Source organism: Embiotoca jacksoni, unplaced genomic scaffold, assembly GCF_022577435.1.
Source record: "Embiotoca jacksoni isolate LCO1_2020_lvr unplaced genomic scaffold, fEmbJac1.0.p SCAF_15, whole genome shotgun sequence".
Classification (NCBI taxonomy): domain Eukaryota; kingdom Metazoa; phylum Chordata; class Actinopteri; family Embiotocidae; genus Embiotoca; species Embiotoca jacksoni.
In genome coordinates this window covers 5,567,391-5,588,722 of record NW_027185285.1, presented here as the reverse complement: position 1 = coordinate 5,588,722, position 21,332 = coordinate 5,567,391, and the positions used below count along the sequence as shown (strand labels likewise).

The following is a 21,332-nucleotide window of genomic DNA, read 5'->3' as shown; positions in this document are numbered from 1 at the left end:
TCAAATAGCTGCAGAGATATTTAATTCTGGATCAAAGTGGTGGACAGGTCAGCCAGCCAGCTGACATTGCCATATCTATGGCCGTGCTGCCAGCATGGCTAAAACCAGTAACCGTCAACCTGGCCTGAATCTCATATCTTAAACAGAAAGTCTTGGATTTGCTTTTGTCACCTTTTAGGCAATGACAAACATGAGTCCATCCATTGTAGCTGTAGCTCACAAAAGACACCTCCCTTGATGTTGCATTGCAAAGGTAAATCACTAAGATAAAGGTCTTATGTACAATACAGACTACAAACAGGATGAGATGAATTAGTATGCCAGATGTGAGCCATGTCTCTTTAAACTGCCAGGGACATTTTATGGACCACTCCTCAAAAGAGTGCTCCAAGTAAATCACTGGAGAACTTGGGCAGCGTTGTGATATTTCATCTCTTCTGGGCTGCAGAAGGTGGTCTGTGGTAAAGGTATTTATACATCCTCGGGGTAGAAATGATCTCATTGGTCAAACCTTAATGTTTTGGTGCACATCACATGTCAACATGAGAAGAGCTATCGCACATTTTGTCCCCACAGCAGGCAGGAGAAGGGGAGGGACTGTCACTGGGGTCGAGTTCGGTCATGCATCTCAATCAGAAAGGGCGTTCAAACGGATGGTGAAACACAATGAACAAGATGCCACAAAAGGAGAAAGAAAAGATGTTTTTCCTCTTGTACCGACAACAATAAGCAAGCTAAATTGTACATTTCTGTCACAATAAAAGTCTCCTGGAAACCTTGGGAAATTGATAAGAAGACAAATAGTTTCCCTTTCATCTTTATGATAATTTCACAGTGTTACACACATAAAACAAACAGCATCCAAAAAGGAACTGAAGATAAAGGGACTATCTTTTTTTTTTTTTTTTTTTTTTAAATAGGATTAATAGAATTTCTAGTTCTCTCCACTGATCATAATCTGAACAAGACAAGAGCCTCCAGCCATGCTAGAGGCTCTGTGAGGCTGTACTAAGGCAGAATAGAGGTTTAAGCTAAATGCGAACAGAACACTAACATGCTGACAGTGACAATGCTGTGATCCAGTTCGCACGTTCAAATCCATTTTGTAATTAGTGAACATTTTGACTTGTTTGTGTCTCCAGAGTAAAGCACAAGGAAACTAAGAATACATCTAGGAGTCATCCTCCTATGACATTTTAAGGTAATTCATCTGATGACTGTTGACATTTTGATCAAAGTTGGATGAGCCATCCAAACAGACTTCATGCAGTATCCGTCTTCCTGAGCCCAATGTGATTTTCGGAGTGTAAAAAGGTGAAATCTATGGTTGCATAAGTGATCTGTCAGTTGAGGGGCTGTAGACATAACTGACAGTTGAGAGCAGCACTCTTGTCTCTCAGTAGAGGAGAGAAGTGATCTTCTTCTCCCCAACACTGCATTTACGTCAGATGAGGGGATGAGGAAGCGGCTTGAAGAGACTGAAGAGGCTAACTTAGCCTCTGTGAAAATTGTCTGTGTAGCATTGCTACAACATGAACAGCTGTCGCAGTTCAGAAACAATGGCAGGAACATTTTTGAATGTGAACGTTGTGATGACATTTGGTTAATATATAGTGACAGACTGAAACTCTCTCAACTTGAATTCTGTGTGCAGATCCAGTCGGTGGTCAGATTGTCCACCTATCTACTATATACAATGACAATGGGAGGCTGTGGCTCAGATGGTAGAGTGGGTTGAACACTTAATCGGAAGGTTGGTGGTTCAGTCCCAGCTCCTCCTGTCCACATGCCCAAGTGTCCTTGAGCAAGACACTGAACCCTAAGTTGCTCCCGATGGTGTACCATCAGTGTGTGAATGTGCTCCTGATGGCAGCACCTTGCACGGTGATCTGTCTCATTAGTGTGTGAATGGGTGAATGGGAAAACCATGTTAAAGCGCTTTGAGACCGAAAGGTGATAAAGCGCTATACAAGTACAGACCATTTACCATTTATATATAGGACTACACAGGTCAATACGAATTGGCCAGTAGTGGACTATATAGTGAGCAAGTGGACAATCTCCATTTGACAAAAATCGACCGGGTGCCAAAGTATCAATCAATCCCTGCATCACTCGTTACTTTTAGCAAGAATATGCATGACATTTCGAATAGGATGCCAGGGAGCAGGAAAATGAAGCACACCTAAAGTGTGATAGATGTGAACAATTACAGGTAATATTGGTCCCGCAGAGCAAGAAAAACTGACTGCACTAGATTGAGATAAACTGACTGACATGTCAAGTATTTCAAGAATTTGGTGATCGATTGGTGAACTTGTTAGCCTTTTGCACCTTAATGCACTTCAGAGGAGGATTTCAGCACCAAGGACAGCTCATATCCTCATATCTGGTAGCTCTGTGCCCACGTGGCAGGTTTGGAGGTGAGAGCTGTCACATGATCAGCAACTTTATTTCTCTTTTCTTATTGAACATGGTGCATTAAAGACCCATCACAAGATCAAAATCAACAATGAACTGTATTGTCCATGTAGCGTAAGGCCTTTAGCTTATACCTCTGTGCCATACAAATCTCGAAAACTAATTTAAAATGCATCAATGAGCCACTTTGTTATACTTCATTATGATGAATATCGGCACTGTAGTTTATTTTCAGTCAGTCCCACACAGGCCGTAATGCTGCAGGGAACACTCGCTTGAATACCAAATGTGTTCCATAGAGGAAAATAGTCCCAAACACATTTAATCCTTTCAGAGTAGTATTTGCTAAAAAAACAAACAAAAAAAAAAAAAAAAACACAATGCCCTGCTATTTTCAAAACCGACTGAGACGTTGAAATGAAAAAAAAAAACAACAACAACACATTTTTGATATACAAAAGAATATAAGATAACACTAGCCTGACAATTGTAAGAACCTAGTTTAGATTAGAAACATAAGGCTTCAAATATAAATGGAGAAAATGAATGGTGTGGAAATCGAGTGCTTCGAACAACGCTGTGAAAAGCAAGACTGTTAATTAAGACATGAGAAAATAAAAATGTCAAAATTCATTCCCATGCAACCCTCTAACAATGGTCATAGACCCGCCAAATGTTTCAAAGTCTTGTCAGAATAATGTGAAAATGAGTGACACAGACTTCTGTCTGCAACAAAATTATTTGGCCTAATATCTCTGAACTGCAAAGAAGACTGTATGTCTTTAATCATTACAGCAAGTATAGACTAGATTTGATGCTAAAAAAAAAAAAAAAAAAGTTGGGAATGTGAACTTTTTGTGCTAGCTCAATATGAGAGTGGAGAGATTTCTCCTATGATGCAGTTTCTTCATTAACTTTTCTAAAAGACATTAATTAAGTTAATCCATATGCATGCACTGTGATATCCTACATGGCAATATTTCACGCACTTTAATGGCTCAAATTTTTTATGAACAACCAAAATAAACTGAGTGTAAAAACAAATATCACATCCAAAAAGGATTTTTTTTTATTTCATGGCAGAGATGTATCTGTTGATGTGTGCCCTGCAGAGCCAGTGCCAGATCCAAAAGACTTAACTTATTCAAGTCTTCTAAAAGGTTATTTCTGGTTTCTCATGCAGAGATATTTTTGGTTGGTTTTATAGAAGAGAGCCCAGCTATCTTCCACACACTGAAACCTAACAGGGACCCTTGTGGCTAAAGAAGGTGACTAGATGTGTTCTAGAAATGGAGAATTTTTTTTTCTAAAGGAGCGAAAGAGTGTGAATTGATCTTTATCTAGTGTGCGTCTGTGCATGTTACATCCATATTTCACCTAAGCTTTACAGAGTAGGTACCAGCATGAAGAACACATCGGAGGCCATTTTCACTCAAAAAACAAAAAAAGCTAAATCTGGCCTGAGCGACAGGAGTCTTTTACACCCACTTGATGCCTCTCGCATGCTGCTTTGACCTCACGATTGAAGTCTCTCTGAACTCCGTGAGCCATACAATGAAGCATAAAGACAAGCTCGGCCCTGTGAAGTCACCTGCCATCAATTAGCACCTGCATTACCATAGCAGCATAGGATTTCTGATTTAAATGGAATGATTAATGCTAGTTTATGGTCTTATTTCCCCCCGTCATGTCTATGCTTATAAGCCTCGCTGCGTTTAGGTAAATTTTTATAATCAAATGCAAGTGCAGGGTAAGGCAGTATTTTGCACTTAAGACTCCCTGTATTTTAAGCTTAACAATGCAGTACTGTAGCTCTTTAATCCTGAGAACATGTTGAGGTTCAAATGAGATGAGACTACAATAAACAAGAGGGGGAAGAAAACAAAGCATCTCACTGGAGGCTTTGAAGTGGGAACCGGATCAAATCCCCACACGCAGCAAATTGCCATTCTTTCCCACCAACTAAAAGGGATCAGAACTGTCTTTCCTAAAAATAACGATCACCCCGTGTCTCTCTTGCTCTCTGTGTGTTTTCTCCATAAGAAGACAAACACCAAAGATCATCGTGTTCTCCTACTCAACAAAGCACTGCCCTCCAAACTTCTCATACTCACAGTTTATATGATTTCTACAGATGAATAATAGGGAGCTTTACATAGGCATCTATAAAGTGTATGCTATTTCTGTAATGTTAATTCATTAGGTAATGTGAACATTGTACATCGTGTGTAAAACGGGAACTAAAAACACAAAACATAAATAAAAATAAAAAACCTCCTCTACTAAGATTCAAGTTCAGGGAGGTCTCTTTCACTTTTACCAGAAACCTGAACCACAATGATAAGAAACCATGCAGAAGAGAAGGGGAGCCTCGAGGACGATAATGAAATTATTCATGTCACACAGTTCTGTGCCACACCGCAATTAAATAATAAGTCAATATGACAAAAGAGCTGAGTGATAAATGTAGCAAGGAGAGATGGCTGATGAAGGCCTCTCCTTTGCTTAGATAAGCTTAAATGTGCATCAGCTCGACAGACAGTATTATAAGAGATGTTACATAAGTAAATAAATCAACTGCTCATCCACCCACAAACTCATTCAACCCACACACAGGGCTATACAATGGTAGCATACTTTAGTTTAACAGTTGTAGCCTATGTGAGTATGCCTCCCAAGAGTATAAAGTATCTATTCACTCTTATTTTATGTAATGTCATTACCTTTGAAACTTAAATCAACATTTTAGCAGGATAGGTGGGGAGTTTCCACAGTACTGACAAAGATTGGCGGAGGAACAAATCAGTAGTCACTCAGTCAGTCACTAAGTATAATTTAGGTTAAGTAGTAAAATGTAACCTGGGTCAGTGAGAAACTCGCTGCTGTTAAAAAAAAAAAAGATAATGTGCCGATTCACGATTTACTACACACCACTGAACATTAAAGACTGAAATCTCTGACAGGTGAAGAGAGCAAAAACTAAAAGACAGAATACAACAAATGATGGCACTCTGAAACAAAGCAGAACTATACTCGTCAAAGTCTGTTTACAGGCCTCGGGGACTTCTACTGCACACGTGAAAAATGGCTTTCGTTGCTCCTGGTGATAAAGAAAAAAATCTGAAAAACATCATCTCCAATTTTGAAACAGAAAAAAAATATGGGGGTGGTTGAAAGAAATGACTTCAGCAGACCTCTGTCGTGGCTCTAGGCTAGACTAGCTGCTCCTAGAGCAACACACCCAAATATTGAACCCAACTCTCAGCAGTCGAATTGCATTTTCGGTAGCTGCCAGCTTCTGACAAAAAGAGGAATGCTTGGAGTAAAAAGATGATATCTCTGGTTCTGCTGCATCAATTCTGATCCCATATTTTTTTTTAGCCGTGAATTGGCCAATATAACAGGAGAGCGATTATACTGTAAATCTGTGGATTTATCACCTTTTTGACACAGAGCTGACAAGCAAAATAACTTCATAAAAGTGAAGCTTTCTTCAAGGTTCTAATATTAGATCATGCTATATTGCAGAACATGTTTAATGGAACAGATTATCATACAATGATGTTTGTGTGTGTCTACATGTGTCAGTCAGTATTAAGGGACTTGGGTTATTTCACGTTAAAAGACAAGAAAAGAGCCATGAGATAAGGCCTACTGATTGAAAGGAACCGCTTTCATGGTGCGACCTTGGGTCTTCCTGTTGTCTGAGTGGTCTCCTGTTGCTGCCTTATGGACAGACAAACACCTGAATGTGATCATTAGAGAAGATGGACAGAAGTCCGTTTCTGTCTGCCTAAATTAGACAAAGAAACTGGCACATGGTAGACACTATAATCACCTGGGGAGACAAAAAAAAAACTAAAGCATGTCAAACTAATTTAAGAAATCAATATCTTGTGAGACTTCAGACACAGGAAATACTTATAGCTCAGGGACACGTAAAGACACTGAATAGCTGTGATAAAAATCCCAATTAGTACATGGCCCCGTTTTACAAAAGGCATTAAACCTGAAAGTATGCATGTAAGCTTGTTTTTGTTTGGGTGCCATTGACTTAAACTCACCCTAAAGTCAATGCCCACAGTGGAAATGAAGCTGCCAGCCAAGAAAGCTCCATCTTTGAAACGGACCAGCAGACAGGTTTTCCCCACACCGGAGTCTCCAACCAGCATCACCTGCACAGGAAACCAAGAGAGACCAAAACTCAGACAGGAATGACCATTAAACACACAAATGTAGGAGGATGAAACCTCGGACTGTCTGACTGATCAATGAATGTAAACCCCAGATACAACGGAAATATCCAAAGAGGAAGGATAAAAAAAATAATAAAAAAACATATGGGAGAATGAACAAGTGAGCTGTTGCTCTTGTTTAAATATATATTATTGACGGATTGTTTGTCCTCAGAACATTTGAATCACTCAGCTAAATTAGTCCTGCATTTTGGTGCTTGGCCAGTGAAGAGGGTGTTACATGAATGAGTGTGTGACTGCTCATTCTGGCTCCCACTGAAAGTCCTTAGATCTTTTCTGCAAGTGTGTTCACATACAAAACGCACACTTTTTTTGTGTGTTTCGTTCCCCTTGAACAGACAGCTGCGCATTTCTCTGTCTTTTTCTTTATTCTGAGCTGTGATTAGGTTGAAGGTTTCATGTGACTACTGTTATCAGGTTAGCCGAGGGACTGTGGGACCAAGACTATGGAAATCAAAAGTGCCTCCTGGGTCCACAGCGGAAGCAGAGAGGAGATGAAAGGCGGAGGACGAATGAAGGGAAGGGATGTACAGAAATAGGGTCACTGAACAGATAAACAATGTTGCAAAGGGTCTGAGGATCTTACCCTCTGTTTCCAGGCACCCTCTATTACTCATTCAAATATTTAATCATCACTGCATCTTTTTTCTTTTCTTCCGTTCTCTTCTTTTATGCAATTTCACACAAATGGCTCTGCATGATCGTAATGTTTGCGGGAGCGTGAAAGACCTGGTCTCATCCTGCCTTTAGGTTTAAAGTATCTAAATGGTGAAACAAGGCCTGCAAATGGCTTGCGATTTTATATTTCTCTGCAAAATCAGAAAATGGTACATGCTGATCTCCGAAAAAAAAAAAAAATCCTCTTGTAAATAGGTAACCTTGAGGCCACAGGTTGGATTTTTTTTTTTTCATGTCTTGCAGTATCAAATCAAATATTTCAGCAAAACTCAGAAGTTCTGAATTTCTGCCTCAACATATTTCTGCGACTTGTCAGCTCTTATACCTATGCGAAGGTATCATGGGTTATCCATAAACGTATCAGACCTGGTGTGTCTGACTGGTGTGAAAAGATAGTCCACCATTTCAACAACAAAAAAAAAAATCAATCAATAGAGTGTCTTGGATGGAGCGATCAATTCTTCAACAAACGGAGCAACACAAAGTCATCATTGCACTCACATCAAACAGCTGCTTCAAACCCAGGACAAGGTGGTAAAGTCCCTTAAAGCCATTTTGGGAGTGCACGCTGAGAATATGTGGGTGTCAATCTGTATTTGTGTTGCAGTGAGGCAGCGGGTCTCTACTCAAACATATCCTCAGGTTATGGTTAGGCGCAGTGATAATTGCTTACTACATGCAAAACACGCTGCTGAGAAGAACATGCATTCAACCCGCTGCACAGACGTGTGTATTGGCTATTGAAGATGCACCTTTTCAGGTTATCGATTGGGTTGACACAGCTGCTGCCCTGAGCTGCTGCTGTTTGTAAAACAGAGGACAATGGGAGCTAAACAGGGGCACAACCCCAGCAAAGAAAAGTAGACCACAAGCAGGTTTACTATGAGTATCTGTCTAAACACCTAATATATTGTCCTTTTACAGGGAAACAAAAAACAGAAAGTGTCCACAGTAAGCTGCATTATTTCCAGTGTTTGAAGTGCCCTTCATCTTTTTTTATTTCCTGATTAAAGTGATGAAAAATAGACTACTTTGACTTGACGATTGCACAACAACAGCAGGGACCTTACCTTGAAAGCGATGTCATAAAACTCGCTGCTGTTGCTGATGGAGGGTCTGCTGGGATGGACCACACCGTTCATCTGAACAATGCCCGGGCTGCTTCTCGCTGCTTTCCCGGTCCCCTTCCCGGCGGGGCTGCCCGCAGACGGGCTGCTGCCGGCGGCTTTGCCTTTAACTGCCTTCTTGCGAGACATGTCTCAAGATTTCCAAACTATCTCCGTGAATCTCAGCAGAATCAAACAGGCAAGACAATCTTGCCCGAGCCTGCGTGAGGTAGGACCGAAAAGTTGGAGCAGCGAACAAGTTAAATTCGCAAAATGTTCACCTGTGCGTTGAGCGCATGTTCCTCGGTACCTCTCCACTCAAAGTAGGAGTGCAATTGTCGCGAAATGCCAAACGCTCTCGCTTCCGCTGTTGATCTGCCGCTTCCTGCTCCTGACAGCTTGCTCTTGTCAGGACGAGCGCTTCAGCAGTGCGCGTCGGAGCGGCAGCGATCACACGTGATGTGGCACAGAGCTGCACCTTGATGGGCAAACAATCAAGGCTTGGGACAAGTAAAGCACGAGGGGTTAATCCTCAAATTGTAACATCAGAGCAGTCCTCGGTGACTAACGATGTGGGTCGATCGAAAAGAGAAGATCAGTTTAAAAGGTGAAACATGAGCAGCACCTGATCATGACGTGACTTAACTGTACGGTAGCTTATCGTACCAAGACTTTCACTGTTGATGATGTCGATGGAGGGCACAGAACGCTGTCCGTGGTGCTGAAAAATAATGAGAAAAAAAAAAAAATACAGCTGCACAACTTCATCTGTACAAGTAGCCACAAAGCAACAAATTCTTCCCTCTAACAATGAATTTTGGGATTTAATGAAATCCAAATCAATGCATCAATTATTATATGCGACTGTTGAGCTGAGTCAAAAGTAGTCTTTTTGATATGTTTCTCATTGGATTCTTGAAATAATCAATTTGATCAAACTATGTCAGTGTTTTGTAAACCTTCGATGTAAGGTTGTGGCAGCGAACACGTTGGTTGCTATTTAGAGCAACCTGCCTTACACCAATAAGGCACACTCTGTTACATAGCAGTGTTTTAAGGTAAATATATGAATATTCCCGTTAATATGACCATATAATTGCTAATTTTGCATATATTTGTGGCACCACCTATTTTATGCGTTTAACTCATTCCTGGCATTCATATTTAAGAGGAGGAGAGGACAAATTAGAAGAAAGTAAACTGTGACTAGTATGTGACGTCCTTTCATTTGATTGAGTAACTGAATGAGAAGCCAAGACACCGCCATACATATATGCAACTGGTAAATGTAAGCAGTCAAAGCAGTCTGCTTCTATTAGAATCACCATTTTTTTTTTAGGCTATGTAATGTGAAGGGAAAAAAGCTGAAACACATTAAACACCTGTAGAACGTGTATGTTGTGTTTACAACAATTTGCCACAAGAGGGCGGTGTGGGAATACAAAATAGTCACAGATAAAACAGCAGAATAAAGTTCCCGCTAGTCTTTGTAGTCGCAGATACGCAGCATGTTTTGATTTCCAGAAAATGGATGTGGTTGCTGTAGTACTATACATTTTGGGAGCTGAGGATGAGATCACTGTTTAGAATAGGAAAAAAAACAACCTCTTTTGCAGGAAAATGATAACAGCAGCAACAACAAAAGATGTTATATCTACCAATTATATGAGATATATGACAACGAATCCCAATTAAATCAATGTACATTTACAGAAGGTTTTAATTATTAGTGGTAGCCTCTGTATAGGCTACAGTTCTTTTTCAGCTGTTTGCGATTTGAGGAAAACAGCCTAAAAAAAATGGTCACTGGATGCTCTATGGTTTATAACATAATGTATATGTTACTCTGTAACATGGCGGATGTCACTCTGTTGTGGAGTCCACATATTGTCCACATTTGCAGCACAGAACAGCAGCTCATTCTGATTAGATCCTGATCCTCTGCAGCCAGTATGAAATGCTGCATTGCTTCCCCTCCCTGCAATCCAGTTTGTTATGCAATATAAAATGTGTGTGTGATACGACCGTCTTTCTGTTCAAGTGCCAGACTGTCCAGGCTCATTAGTACTTGCTTGAAGATCACAGTCAAGAGAACTTATCTGATCCCCGAAAACAGGAGACCAAAGTGAGATTGTATTACCCCTGACCTTTACAATGTGTATGATGAATACAGCAGGCAGTTTAGACATGCAAGTTGAACAGATTGAAAATCCCCCCAGAAAGACACAACACAGCAATAAACAGCCTATGAGGAACATAACGGTCAATGTAATAGATTTAAACTGACAGTATGTACACCTCTCATTGGATTTGGCAGAGGCTTAATTAAAAATTTTCAACTGATCCCCATGTGGTAAATATTAACTGTCGTAAACAGTTAATGTTAAAATTACATTTGAACATTTAATCTAACATTAAAGTACCAAGCATATGGTATTCCCCTCTTTGTTTTTCCAACTGCAAACTTCGCACCAAGCTGAAGTTATAGTACACTGATTTTTTTTTGGGGGGGGGGATGTTTCTTGTTTGACCTGCAGTTCGTCGGTACTGCGCAGTTTGGTTATAACCACATGGACAGCTGTAGCCTCTGGTTTCTCTCCTTAAATCTGCTATCTGTCAGCATTTTTCCACACTACACCCAACGTCATGCAGAGCCGGGAGTGGAGTGTCATTGGTTTGAGGGAATACAAACCCCCAAAATCCACCAACCCCCGCACACAGCTCCCCTCGACAGCTGAGATTTGTTCTGCCCCCAAAGCAGCTGTCTAATGAGGCAACAGCTGGGCATTTTGGAGGCAATATGGGACGTGGATAGAGAGGGTCATTGGAATCCATCCCTGGTTTCAGAGAAATTAACAGCCTTGTCAAGATGAGTTAAATATGCCCAACGACTGTACTGTACATTGTGAAGCTATAATTTAGAGTATAGTCGGTGTACAATATGATTGTGTGTTTTTTGAGTGTTTGTGCCAAAATATGACGGCAAGAGCACATAAGAAGGCCTATGAATACAAACTGTGGAGGCAGTTCAGAGAAATCGAATCTTCATTGCTAAAATTAACAAAGCGGCCATTCAATAAAAGCACTCATTTTAGAGTCATGCACTATTAAGGCACTGTGTGATTCAGCTGTCAAGAACGCATTCAGTCATATCAACATTTTAATTTGGTATAAAATACAGCACTCTTTCCTGGGTGCAGCATCATTGAAGTTGTTCTATGAGAATAACTCAAAAGTTCCTACAAAGTGTGGGTGAGGGCAAGTGCAATGTATTTGGTCAGGTGCTAGAAAAAACATCCTGACTAAGTAAGGCAGAGAGCGGGTGGCTGCAAGTAAACACATGCGGATGCGTCTGTGCGCCCAGTGCGGTAAGGTCGTCTCGCCCTCAGGGCCACATCACTCTGCAGGCACACCCACAGGCCAGGCATTTGTCAGTTTACCCAGGGTCAGGTGCCCTGAGTGTGGGCTGGGTGGCGTGCAACAGCCTGGCCAGTCGCTCAACCAAAGTCATGGCAACTGTTGATCTGTTGGCTGCTCTTTCTCTCAGCTGCCTGTGGCCCGAGTGCTGCTGCGGGGGGGAGGGGAGGGGAGAAGGGGAGGTTGCAGGGGGGCATCCTGCCAGCCCGCACCCCCATTTGTCAGGCCTTGGCGAGAGAAACCACCAGTGGACTGGTACTGCCTGGCACTTCTTCGTTCCCTGAGGCATCTTAAACGGGAAAAAACACACAGTGCTTATGTGTGTGTCTGAGAGAGAGAGGAGAATGGATGGGTGCTGATTGTTCAGTGTCTGTTAAACTGATTTGAATGGGGTTGTATCAGACATGTTTTAATGAATAAGAAATCCTACAGAGTACACCTTTACAATATAACCATCATTATATTTATCTTGACACCTTGAATACTTGAGGCATCCCTTAATTTGACTATAATTACATAATCCTCATTATGAAAAATCTGTTTTTTTTTTCACTCCACAGCACTTTTCACATAGTAAGGAAAAATCTGAATCATAACTCAAATCTGTTATGATTTAGTCAGGAAGAAAGCTTTACATGTATACAGAATACCATAAATATAAAACAAATATGGGTTTGGATTACTTAAGCCACTGAACTGTATTTATTTCATGTAGTCTCCAACCATTTTGTCTCATGACTCCTTAAAATTAGGCATTGTCCACCCATCCCCCTGCAATTTATTCAAATGTATATTAGCTGTCAACTCCTCACTATCTACTGAGCACAATTTGTGTGATTAGCAAAAGTAAATTAAAATAATAATACACACATAAGTATATATACATATATAATATTTGCATATAAAGCACAGCATAAAATCTGTAATTTTTTGTATTTCTTGTTAACTTTTCTCTACTTCTGAATTTCAACCTGAGAAACTTAATATAAACTTAAAGAGTATCTCAATGCCTCTATAAACTGAAGCTAACACAAGAGAAAATGGGAAGAAACAGGCCTTTTGCGAACACAATATGTTATGGTTGCTTGAAAGCGCCTTGGCCTGATCATTTTACTCAATTTTGCCATATTTTAATGTGCTGAACCAATGAAGCCAAGCCCTGACTTCAAATCTGTCATCATACAAAATATTTAATTCTCTTTCCTCTGCATCGTAAAAAAGGTGAGAACGTCAATTATTACCTTTCCAAAGACGTCACTACACCATCCCAGTGTCACACTTGCAATTTCCACCTCTCTTTTACCACTGTTTTCACAGTTGACTCGATATTTATTTTTTTGCCTTTTTTAATTTTGCTGTAACCCAACAGGGGGTCTGTATTAGTAAGGCCTCAGAGAGCTGTAGCGGGGTTTAATCTGAAGTGTTGAAAATAATACATGCCTAAACCTCGCCGGGCCTTTTAAAAGATCCAGACATAAGAGTCTGAGCCAGGGTACCAGAATGGAAAAACTCCACAAGGCAATAATCACAACCAGGGGCCCAATTTTTACCCCAATATCTGCTCCTTGTTTCAGTCCCTTTATTTATTTGGATATAGGCCCTTTATGTTAAATTTTATCTGAATGTCTTCTGTGTTTCTAATTGAAGTTGCAGGACACTTCTGTTTCTACTTGCAAAGATGCCAGTCTGTCCATCTTAAGAAAATGGATACTATGTGCATTCACAAGTGATGTGTGTTATCCAAGGCCCAACAATAAATCCTTGCTAATCCAGGGTGCTTCCTGTAAGCAACAGTGTCGCTGTATTTTGTTGCTCTGGTGATCAGATTTATGACCTTGCACATGGTGCTGCTGTCAAACAGGAAGCATTTGGTGTTGCACTGACTCACTCGAACACACCAAAACACGCAGAGTAAGCACAGGAGTGATTTCACACCGCGATCATGAGACCCACTGGCCTGACTTGAAGTCGGTCTGTGAGATGGATCAAGTTCAACACTTGGAGCAAAGAGTAAAGGAGTGTAAAGCGGAGAAAAAGCAGAGATTCACTACAAGGCGTGTCTAAATTGTCCAGTGCCATTTAAATCGTCTCCTTGCTCTCAGACGCAGAACAGATTAAGTTTTAGGCGGCCGTAATTTTTCACAGTTTAGAGGAGGCCAGAATTCCACATGACTCACTGTCCCCCCTTTCTCTCTCATTCTGCAGGAGCAGAGGTGGGCACTTCATGCCTGCTCTCAGCTGGAACTATGACAATAAAAGACGATGACACACGCATGCACACATAAACACACGCACTTTACATACAAGCTGTGGCCGAGAGTGGGCACACAAGCACCAACTGGAGAGAGCCATGGTGAGCGGGAAAAGGTGTGAGCAGGAAAAGTGGTGTGTGTGGGTGAGTGTGAATATGTGAGAGTGTGCGTGTATATTTGTATAGTTTTTGCAGTTGTGACAGCTGGGATGAAGGAGTGGAGGCGTGTGTGATTGGAGGAGGTGCCAACGGAGCAAGTGTCTCTTTATTTTCATCACATGCACACAAGTATGTCTGTGTGTGGATATATGTTCATGAACAGTATGTACATCTGTGTTTGTGTCTGATATTAGCCATGTTCATGGTAATTTGGTCTGTATGTAGAGGACAGTCTGATCTTGTTTCATATGAGAGCAATATATGTAGACTAGCATCATATGTTTTGCTGTATTTGTCAGCTGAAGGATCAATTTGCTCAAATCCCCCTCACCCCCACCTGCTAATTTCTCTCTCTCACACACACACGCACGCACGCACGCACGCACGCACGCACGCACGCACGCACGCACACACACACACACACACACACACACACACACACACACAGAAACAAAAATGCAATGTCTCATTTACCATGAGTGGCTTTAATGCATGCAGTTTCTTTATTTGTCAAAGCACGCCTCTGCAACCACTGCTGGCACTACACTATCATGGAGGTCAATGGAATTGTGCTTTTGTTGATCAGAGCATTGAAAAACGACATTTGGATAATTAAATAGAAAGTAACATTTCACTGGTAACTCTGCACGCTCCCCAGACCTTGTTGACGGCAGTTTTTCTGCTGTTTTTGTTCTGTAGAAAGTAGTTTCAATAAAAAACTGCCCATGGGTCATCCAAAAAACTGGGATGTTGTACATAGCAACATTTCTTTTTATATTTAAATAATTATTTTCAGTGCTCTGAGCAGCACAAACAAACAACAATAACAGAAATTCCATTCATCTCCATTGTATTGGGTGCAGACATAACTCAGAAACTATCTGTATGGCCAGATACAAACAGTAAAAAATGTCTTCTTGAAATTTGAGTTAACTATTCCTTTAAGGTTGTTGTGGCAATTGCACCAGTGTATCAGCTTACTTTGCATGTGATTGTGTGTGTGTGTGTGTGTGTGTGTGTGTGTGTGTGTGTGTGTGTGTGTGTGTGTGTGTGTTGTGTAGGTGAGGTCAGTCTGTTGCTGCTGCGGTAACAAGTCATGGCAGCCGCTGCAGAGAGACAGGCAGGCAATGATGAGGTCATTCAGCAGGCAGGATTAAGGCCGTGACAACTGGCGCTGTGGCCAGTGCCAGTGCTGACCAGGGCAGTTGTGCAGTGGGCATGGTTTTGCGGTCCCAGCTCCACACCAGCATTACCCTGGTGTTGTTTTATCATTAGCTTGATGCTTGCCCAGGGTGCTGTGCAGCTTGCCAGGCCCACAGCGTGAACCCGCAGTTGTTGCAGGGCTTTAAGGCCTTTTCACTCAGTCTCTCTCCCTTTTTTCATCTCTGTGGTCACACACTGTGACCGCAGTCCTCGCTGGGAATAAAGGATCAGGTTACATACCAAACACACTCGTTAACTCAATTATGCAAGCCTTTAACTCTTTGATGTGTGGCGATAACGCCAGGATTATTGAAAGGACAGATGCCATCTGACCGCTGCAGAGCTTTGTTGCTGCATGCCTCAGCTATGGTCGATGAAAGATGGGACAAAATGGACTGGTGAGGGTCAAGAGAAGGGCTACTTATAACCTGACAGGGTTGAAAGACAGGGACAGACATGGAAGATATCAAAGTGGATAAAAGCATTTTTCTGATCTTCAAAAAACAGTTTGACATTTAGGGTGAGAACACCTGAAATAGCTTGTAATGGATGAAACCGTTCCAAATACACTTTACCTGACATCTGTTAAAAACATAAAGGAGTAACAGGATGTGCTATGTGTGGCTTTAAATTAGGTGATTTCACTCTCCATTTTCAATTATGTGCACTTTACACTCTCCTTCTCTTGCAAATTGATGAAAATACATAAAACACAGCAGCTATAGCCTTTCATTGGTTCCCACTTATTTTTCAGTGGAAGTTGGACATAAACCCAAAACCATTAGCTGCACAACTGAGACCAATCAGCAAAACGTAGCCAAACAAACCTTCCCTTGCTTTTACAACATTTTCATACTTTTTACCCTCTCTTTGTCCAGTCAATCTATTTTCTCTCTCTGTCTGTAGAAAACTGAACAAAAGTTTAAAGTGTCTTTGGCCTCTTGTAGGCTGTTGGTGATTTATTCATTATGAGTGTTCTTGATGCTTTGCAACTGTAGGGATGCACAACTCAGGCCCAACTTATGGCCTGAGGGCCTATTGATGTCTATCTCCAACACAAACTCCAGATGTGAACTCACTGGCTTGATGTTTGGTTCTGATGTTTATTGAAGGCTGGGTGGAGGAACTCAGCTGGAAAATGTCACAATCACAAACCAACAGTTTGCTGATGAAGACGACGATTGTCCCAAGCTGTTGGTTTAAACACCTTGCAGTTATTTTGCTGCTTTAGTTTTCAGCACAGCATACCACCTCTTTTTACCGAATGCAACTTAAGTTAAACCACAGTAGTTTGAAGACAGTAAACATTCTTTCCCACTAGGTGGCAATACAGTTGCAGACTCACACTATAGAGGAAAGAAAAACACCTGTGGGATCACAACATCTCACTTCACACTCTCCCTGCTGTCCTCCAGTGTCTTTTGGAACATGTTATTTTTCCATTTACAAAACAAAGAATATACTGCACTTTTATCTACTGAATCCATTCGATTTCTCTGTCGATGGCAAATTATAAATGCATCCAATTATATTAGAAATAACAAATATATTGTCATTATGTCCAAAGGATTTTCTAGTAAACCTTTTCCAAATAGAACTATTGCATTTGAGCCTAGTCTTAAGCAACCCTAATTTATAAATGCTATTTGAATTTAAAAAAAGTGGAAAACTCTGAGAATATAAGATATAGTGGCAAATGAAAAGCTGTAAATTTTGATTACTGATTACAACTGTACTGATTTGAATCTCATTCCAGTATAATCTTACAAAAAGACAGAGTAAGGACAAGATTCAATATTTATTTTTTTAATCTTAATGTATTAATTAGACAACCAAAAGACTCTGAAGAAACATAGCACAATACAATTACAGTATACATCCAGACATCACATTTTAAAAACGAGTTAATTAAGTGACAAAGAAGAGTGTTCATCAGCTTTGTTCTGGATTAAATACTGTTATTTATTTTAATTCTCCAGAGCTCTATATTGGCTCACAATATTTTGTTTAAACCTTAATTTATATTTTCACTTTATAGAAACTTCAATAGCATGAAGAATTAAACCTGGCAGATATATTTTACAATCTTTTCGCATTGTGTTGTGTAAACATGTAAACATCCGCACCATAATGTCATTGTGTAGCAGCAGTATTGACAAGGACCAATAAACCATCGGCTCTGCCTGCCTCATTACATCCAAAGAGTGTGACCATGTTAATATTAATGTGCTCCAATTACCAAGACAGAAAACATAGATAAAATACAGTTAACAAGTGATGACTGAGCCGTTGGCAGTGGTTTTTCATGACCTTCTCACCCATGGCTTTAAGTTCCTGTTTTTAATCTTCAGCCAAGAACAGCAAAAACAGTGTTTGATGTTGTTAGCGAAGTCTCTCTCTGCCTGGAAGTCCCCTTCTCTTCCTAAATACGACCAAATGGTGTCCTTTAATTCACTATGTGCACATCATTTGAGAGCAGACTAAACCCAGAAGCCTGACCTTGGGATTTCTTCACCACATGAAATGACTGCCATATTTAATGTAAATGTATGGACTATAAAATAACAATACAAATAAACAAATCCGTGTCAGAAAAAAATAAAGCGGTGACGATAAATCACGGGACTTGTTAGCCCCTATTGGGGATACTGTGGTTTGCCAGTGTCCGCAGTGTTTACTTACATCTTAAAGCGACACAGAGAAGACGGCAAAAGAAAAGAGGAATGATGTCAAATTAGGATAAAGAGGGTGCTGAGACAAGAGAGGAGATGATGAGAAAGGAAAGAGACACAAAAAACAGAAGAAAAAAAAAGTGAACACAAGGAGAGACAAGCCTGGAATCAATAATCTGGTTTCTCTAGTCAGGCTGAGGAGGGGAGATCGAGTGAGCGGCGCCTGAGGACAACCGACCGCATCCTTCCTTCCTGCAAGGCAACATAGGGACAGGAAAGGCCACCAGGGGGAGGTCATTTGGCCAGCGAGTCACTTCCTGTCAGGGTCATGAGGTATCAGGGGATAAGTACATTTGGGTCACAAGAGGAGCCACCTGTCTCTGATTGTCCCCCAGATGTTAACGTCAATGGCAGCCAGGTGGGGGCAAAGATACAGCGAGAGGGGGATGGATGCAGAAGAGGAGGGGGTCAGTGCAAATGAGGCAAGGAGTGAGGTACAAAGACTGGCAACAATCGAACATGTCCTTTAGACATAAAGGGAAAAAAATCATCAGTGGCAAACGGGTAGACCTGAAAATGTGCGTGCATGGCTGTACAGTATTTGTATGCTAGAATATAAGCTGCCAGGTGTTTTGGTTGCTGTCATCTCATCTTTTCACTGTGATGTTAGAAGTTAGGCACCTTCCTCTCAAAAATGGGATTTATAAAATGTACTGGCTTCGCGTTTACTCCTGGAACGCATATTCTGTCAACAACTCAAGGCCTACTTGTTATCAAAATTATCAATCAAACCCGACTTAGGAAGCATACAGCGGGTGATGCGAAAACAAAGGGCTTTATATGCTTAAATAATGTGCGCTGGATGGAAACACACCGAGGGCTATACAAGTGGACAAACTTTGCCACTGTGACAGTGAGAAGGGGGGACTTAAGTCAGCTGAGGAGTGTTTGCGTGTGTGTGCATGTGAGTGTGTGTTTGAGAATATGCCAAGCTGACCAGAAAGCGCTGGCAATTTCCTTGAGATGCAGAGCTTCACCACACTCCCCAGGGGGAGGCCAAATAAGCCTCAGATGTGCAGCAGGATCTGCCCCCCCCCCTCCGCCTCACACACACACACACACATACACACACACACACACACACACACACTCAGTCTCCCCGCTTCCAAAGATTCAAAAGACTACAGAAACACATGGAAGTGAGGAAGAAGAGAGGGATAAGAGGACAGGGAAGGCACGAGGGAGGTAGAGAGGAAAGGGGAGATTTCTGCTGTTTCATTTTTTTTTTTTGAAACTCCTTCGCTCTAAGTTGTCAACTCTGGGGAGGTTTGCAGATGTTTATCGTGTACAGGAGGGAAGAAAAAGAAATCATAAATTGTTCCACGATGCATCCAAGGTCACAAGTTCAGACCCATAAAATACACAAATAACTCTGCAAAGTGTAATTATGGAGGTAAACCTCCACGTTGTAGGCCATGGGATTTAACCTCACAAACCCATCTAAATCACTTTGGCTGAAGATGGTTGCAGGATGTACGGGACATTAGAGCACATATGCACATACAGTAAGGCCAAAACAGTCGCCTGCAGTCACAGAAGAACACATTTGAAGATAGCAAAATTGTGCTGGAGCTAAAACCATTTATGCCTGAAACTCGCTGCCATATTTCTTTTGTGTTTGTGTGAGTCACCATCTTTCCTCTTTCTAATCTCATTTATGTGATCAAAGACGAGCCATTACATCAGCCTCTAATGTGACCACTTGTGAATATAATTTGAGGCACGCAACAATTTTAAAGTAACTGATTTAGAAATGATGCTGTTTTGCAGAGAGACACTGTGATGTAATCCTTCATGAAATCACCTGTGGTCAAGCCTTACCAGCAGTTTAGGGTCATTTTCCTTCCATTACTAAAAGCACCTCTGTCACACTCAGTTTCTGACCACAATGTGAGCTCTTTAAGGCCTCTGCAAACCCACCACACACATAGATGCATACAAAAGCCTCTGACACCCCACCCCTTCCTAAGAGTGCGGTGGCAATATCTATGTCAACACACACGTGCCACCAGGGTGTTTACCTGTTTACCGACTGCACATAACTCAATCTCACTGCATTGGTTCACAGTTGTATGCTTTTTTATAATTATTATTCCCACCCTGAAATTAGAATTGATGTATTAAATGTTAGTATTACAAATAAAAGCAAATGAGAAACAGGCATAATAATATCTGCAACAAGTAAAACTGAATTGAAATGTATAATAGATAGTAGAATATTATTTTTTTTAAATATGCCAAATATAACAATAAGGGAGATAGCATATGTGTAAGTATTTGAGACACAGTGATGTAGAAACATAAAAATATATATTGGAATCACATAGTCAAGTGTGCAAATGGCCGTATACTGTATATGGGCATAATGTGTCGGAGAGTTGCAGACAAAAGCTGTAAATATTATTCAAAGATGGAAGAAATCATTCCAAGACGCAGTATGTACACAAAAATGGCAGCGTGAAAACACATATAGATCATCATCTGTTCGCAATATCAATATACTATCAGAGCATGAACCAGGAAGTCTGTCATGTGTGCTGTCACATGCCCTGAAAATGCATAGAGATATACAGAGCAATGTTCCCCCACATGTAGTCACAATCTAGGACTGCCTGTAATGTATAATCAGACTGAATTGTCAGTCTGCTAACAAAAATGTAGAGACATGGGAGTTGATTTAGAGGTCTGAGATCAGGTTAAAAGATTCCAACTGCTGTGTCTTCATGACTGTGTATCTACAAAAACCTGATATAAATGAAAAAAAACTCTGATGTTACACACACCATAGTTGCCATTTCTTCTTTCCTTTCTTGGGTTTAGGCCTTTAAAAATACATCATCAAGTAAATTTTTTCCAAGACATCACTTCACTGTGTAGGCTCTTCACGGTTTCCAAGCTCAGCCCTCTAATACTGCCAACGTCTTTGGCAGTTCGAACATCCTCCTGCATTCCAAGCCTTTGGCCAACACTGGTTGATATACTGTAAAAAAAAACACCATATGTCCAGTAAGTCCAGCTCGGTTTTGGGGTAATTATAAAAATGTCACTACTGTAAACATGCACTATATTCTGAAACATGTCGCACTAGACTGATCTGCAGGGGACTAAA

At 40.9% G+C, this 21,332-nt stretch overlaps 1 protein-coding gene across 1 annotated transcript in view; it reads right to left on the bottom strand.

The window, feature by feature from the left end:
* Window positions 1-9,080, bottom strand: part of LOC138197993 (ras-related protein Rab-26-like) — a 43,023-nt gene extending 33,943 nt beyond the window's left edge. The window contains exons 1-2 of the mRNA XM_069149081.1: window positions 8,426-9,080; window positions 6,486-6,596 (exon numbers count right to left, since the gene is read on the bottom strand). Coding sequence (XP_069005182.1) covers window positions 6,486-6,596; window positions 8,426-8,611 — 297 coding nt within the window. The 5' untranslated portion in view covers window positions 8,612-9,080. The remainder of the gene's footprint in view (window positions 1-6,485; window positions 6,597-8,425) is intronic.
* Between the last annotated feature and the right edge of the window lie 12,252 nt (window positions 9,081-21,332).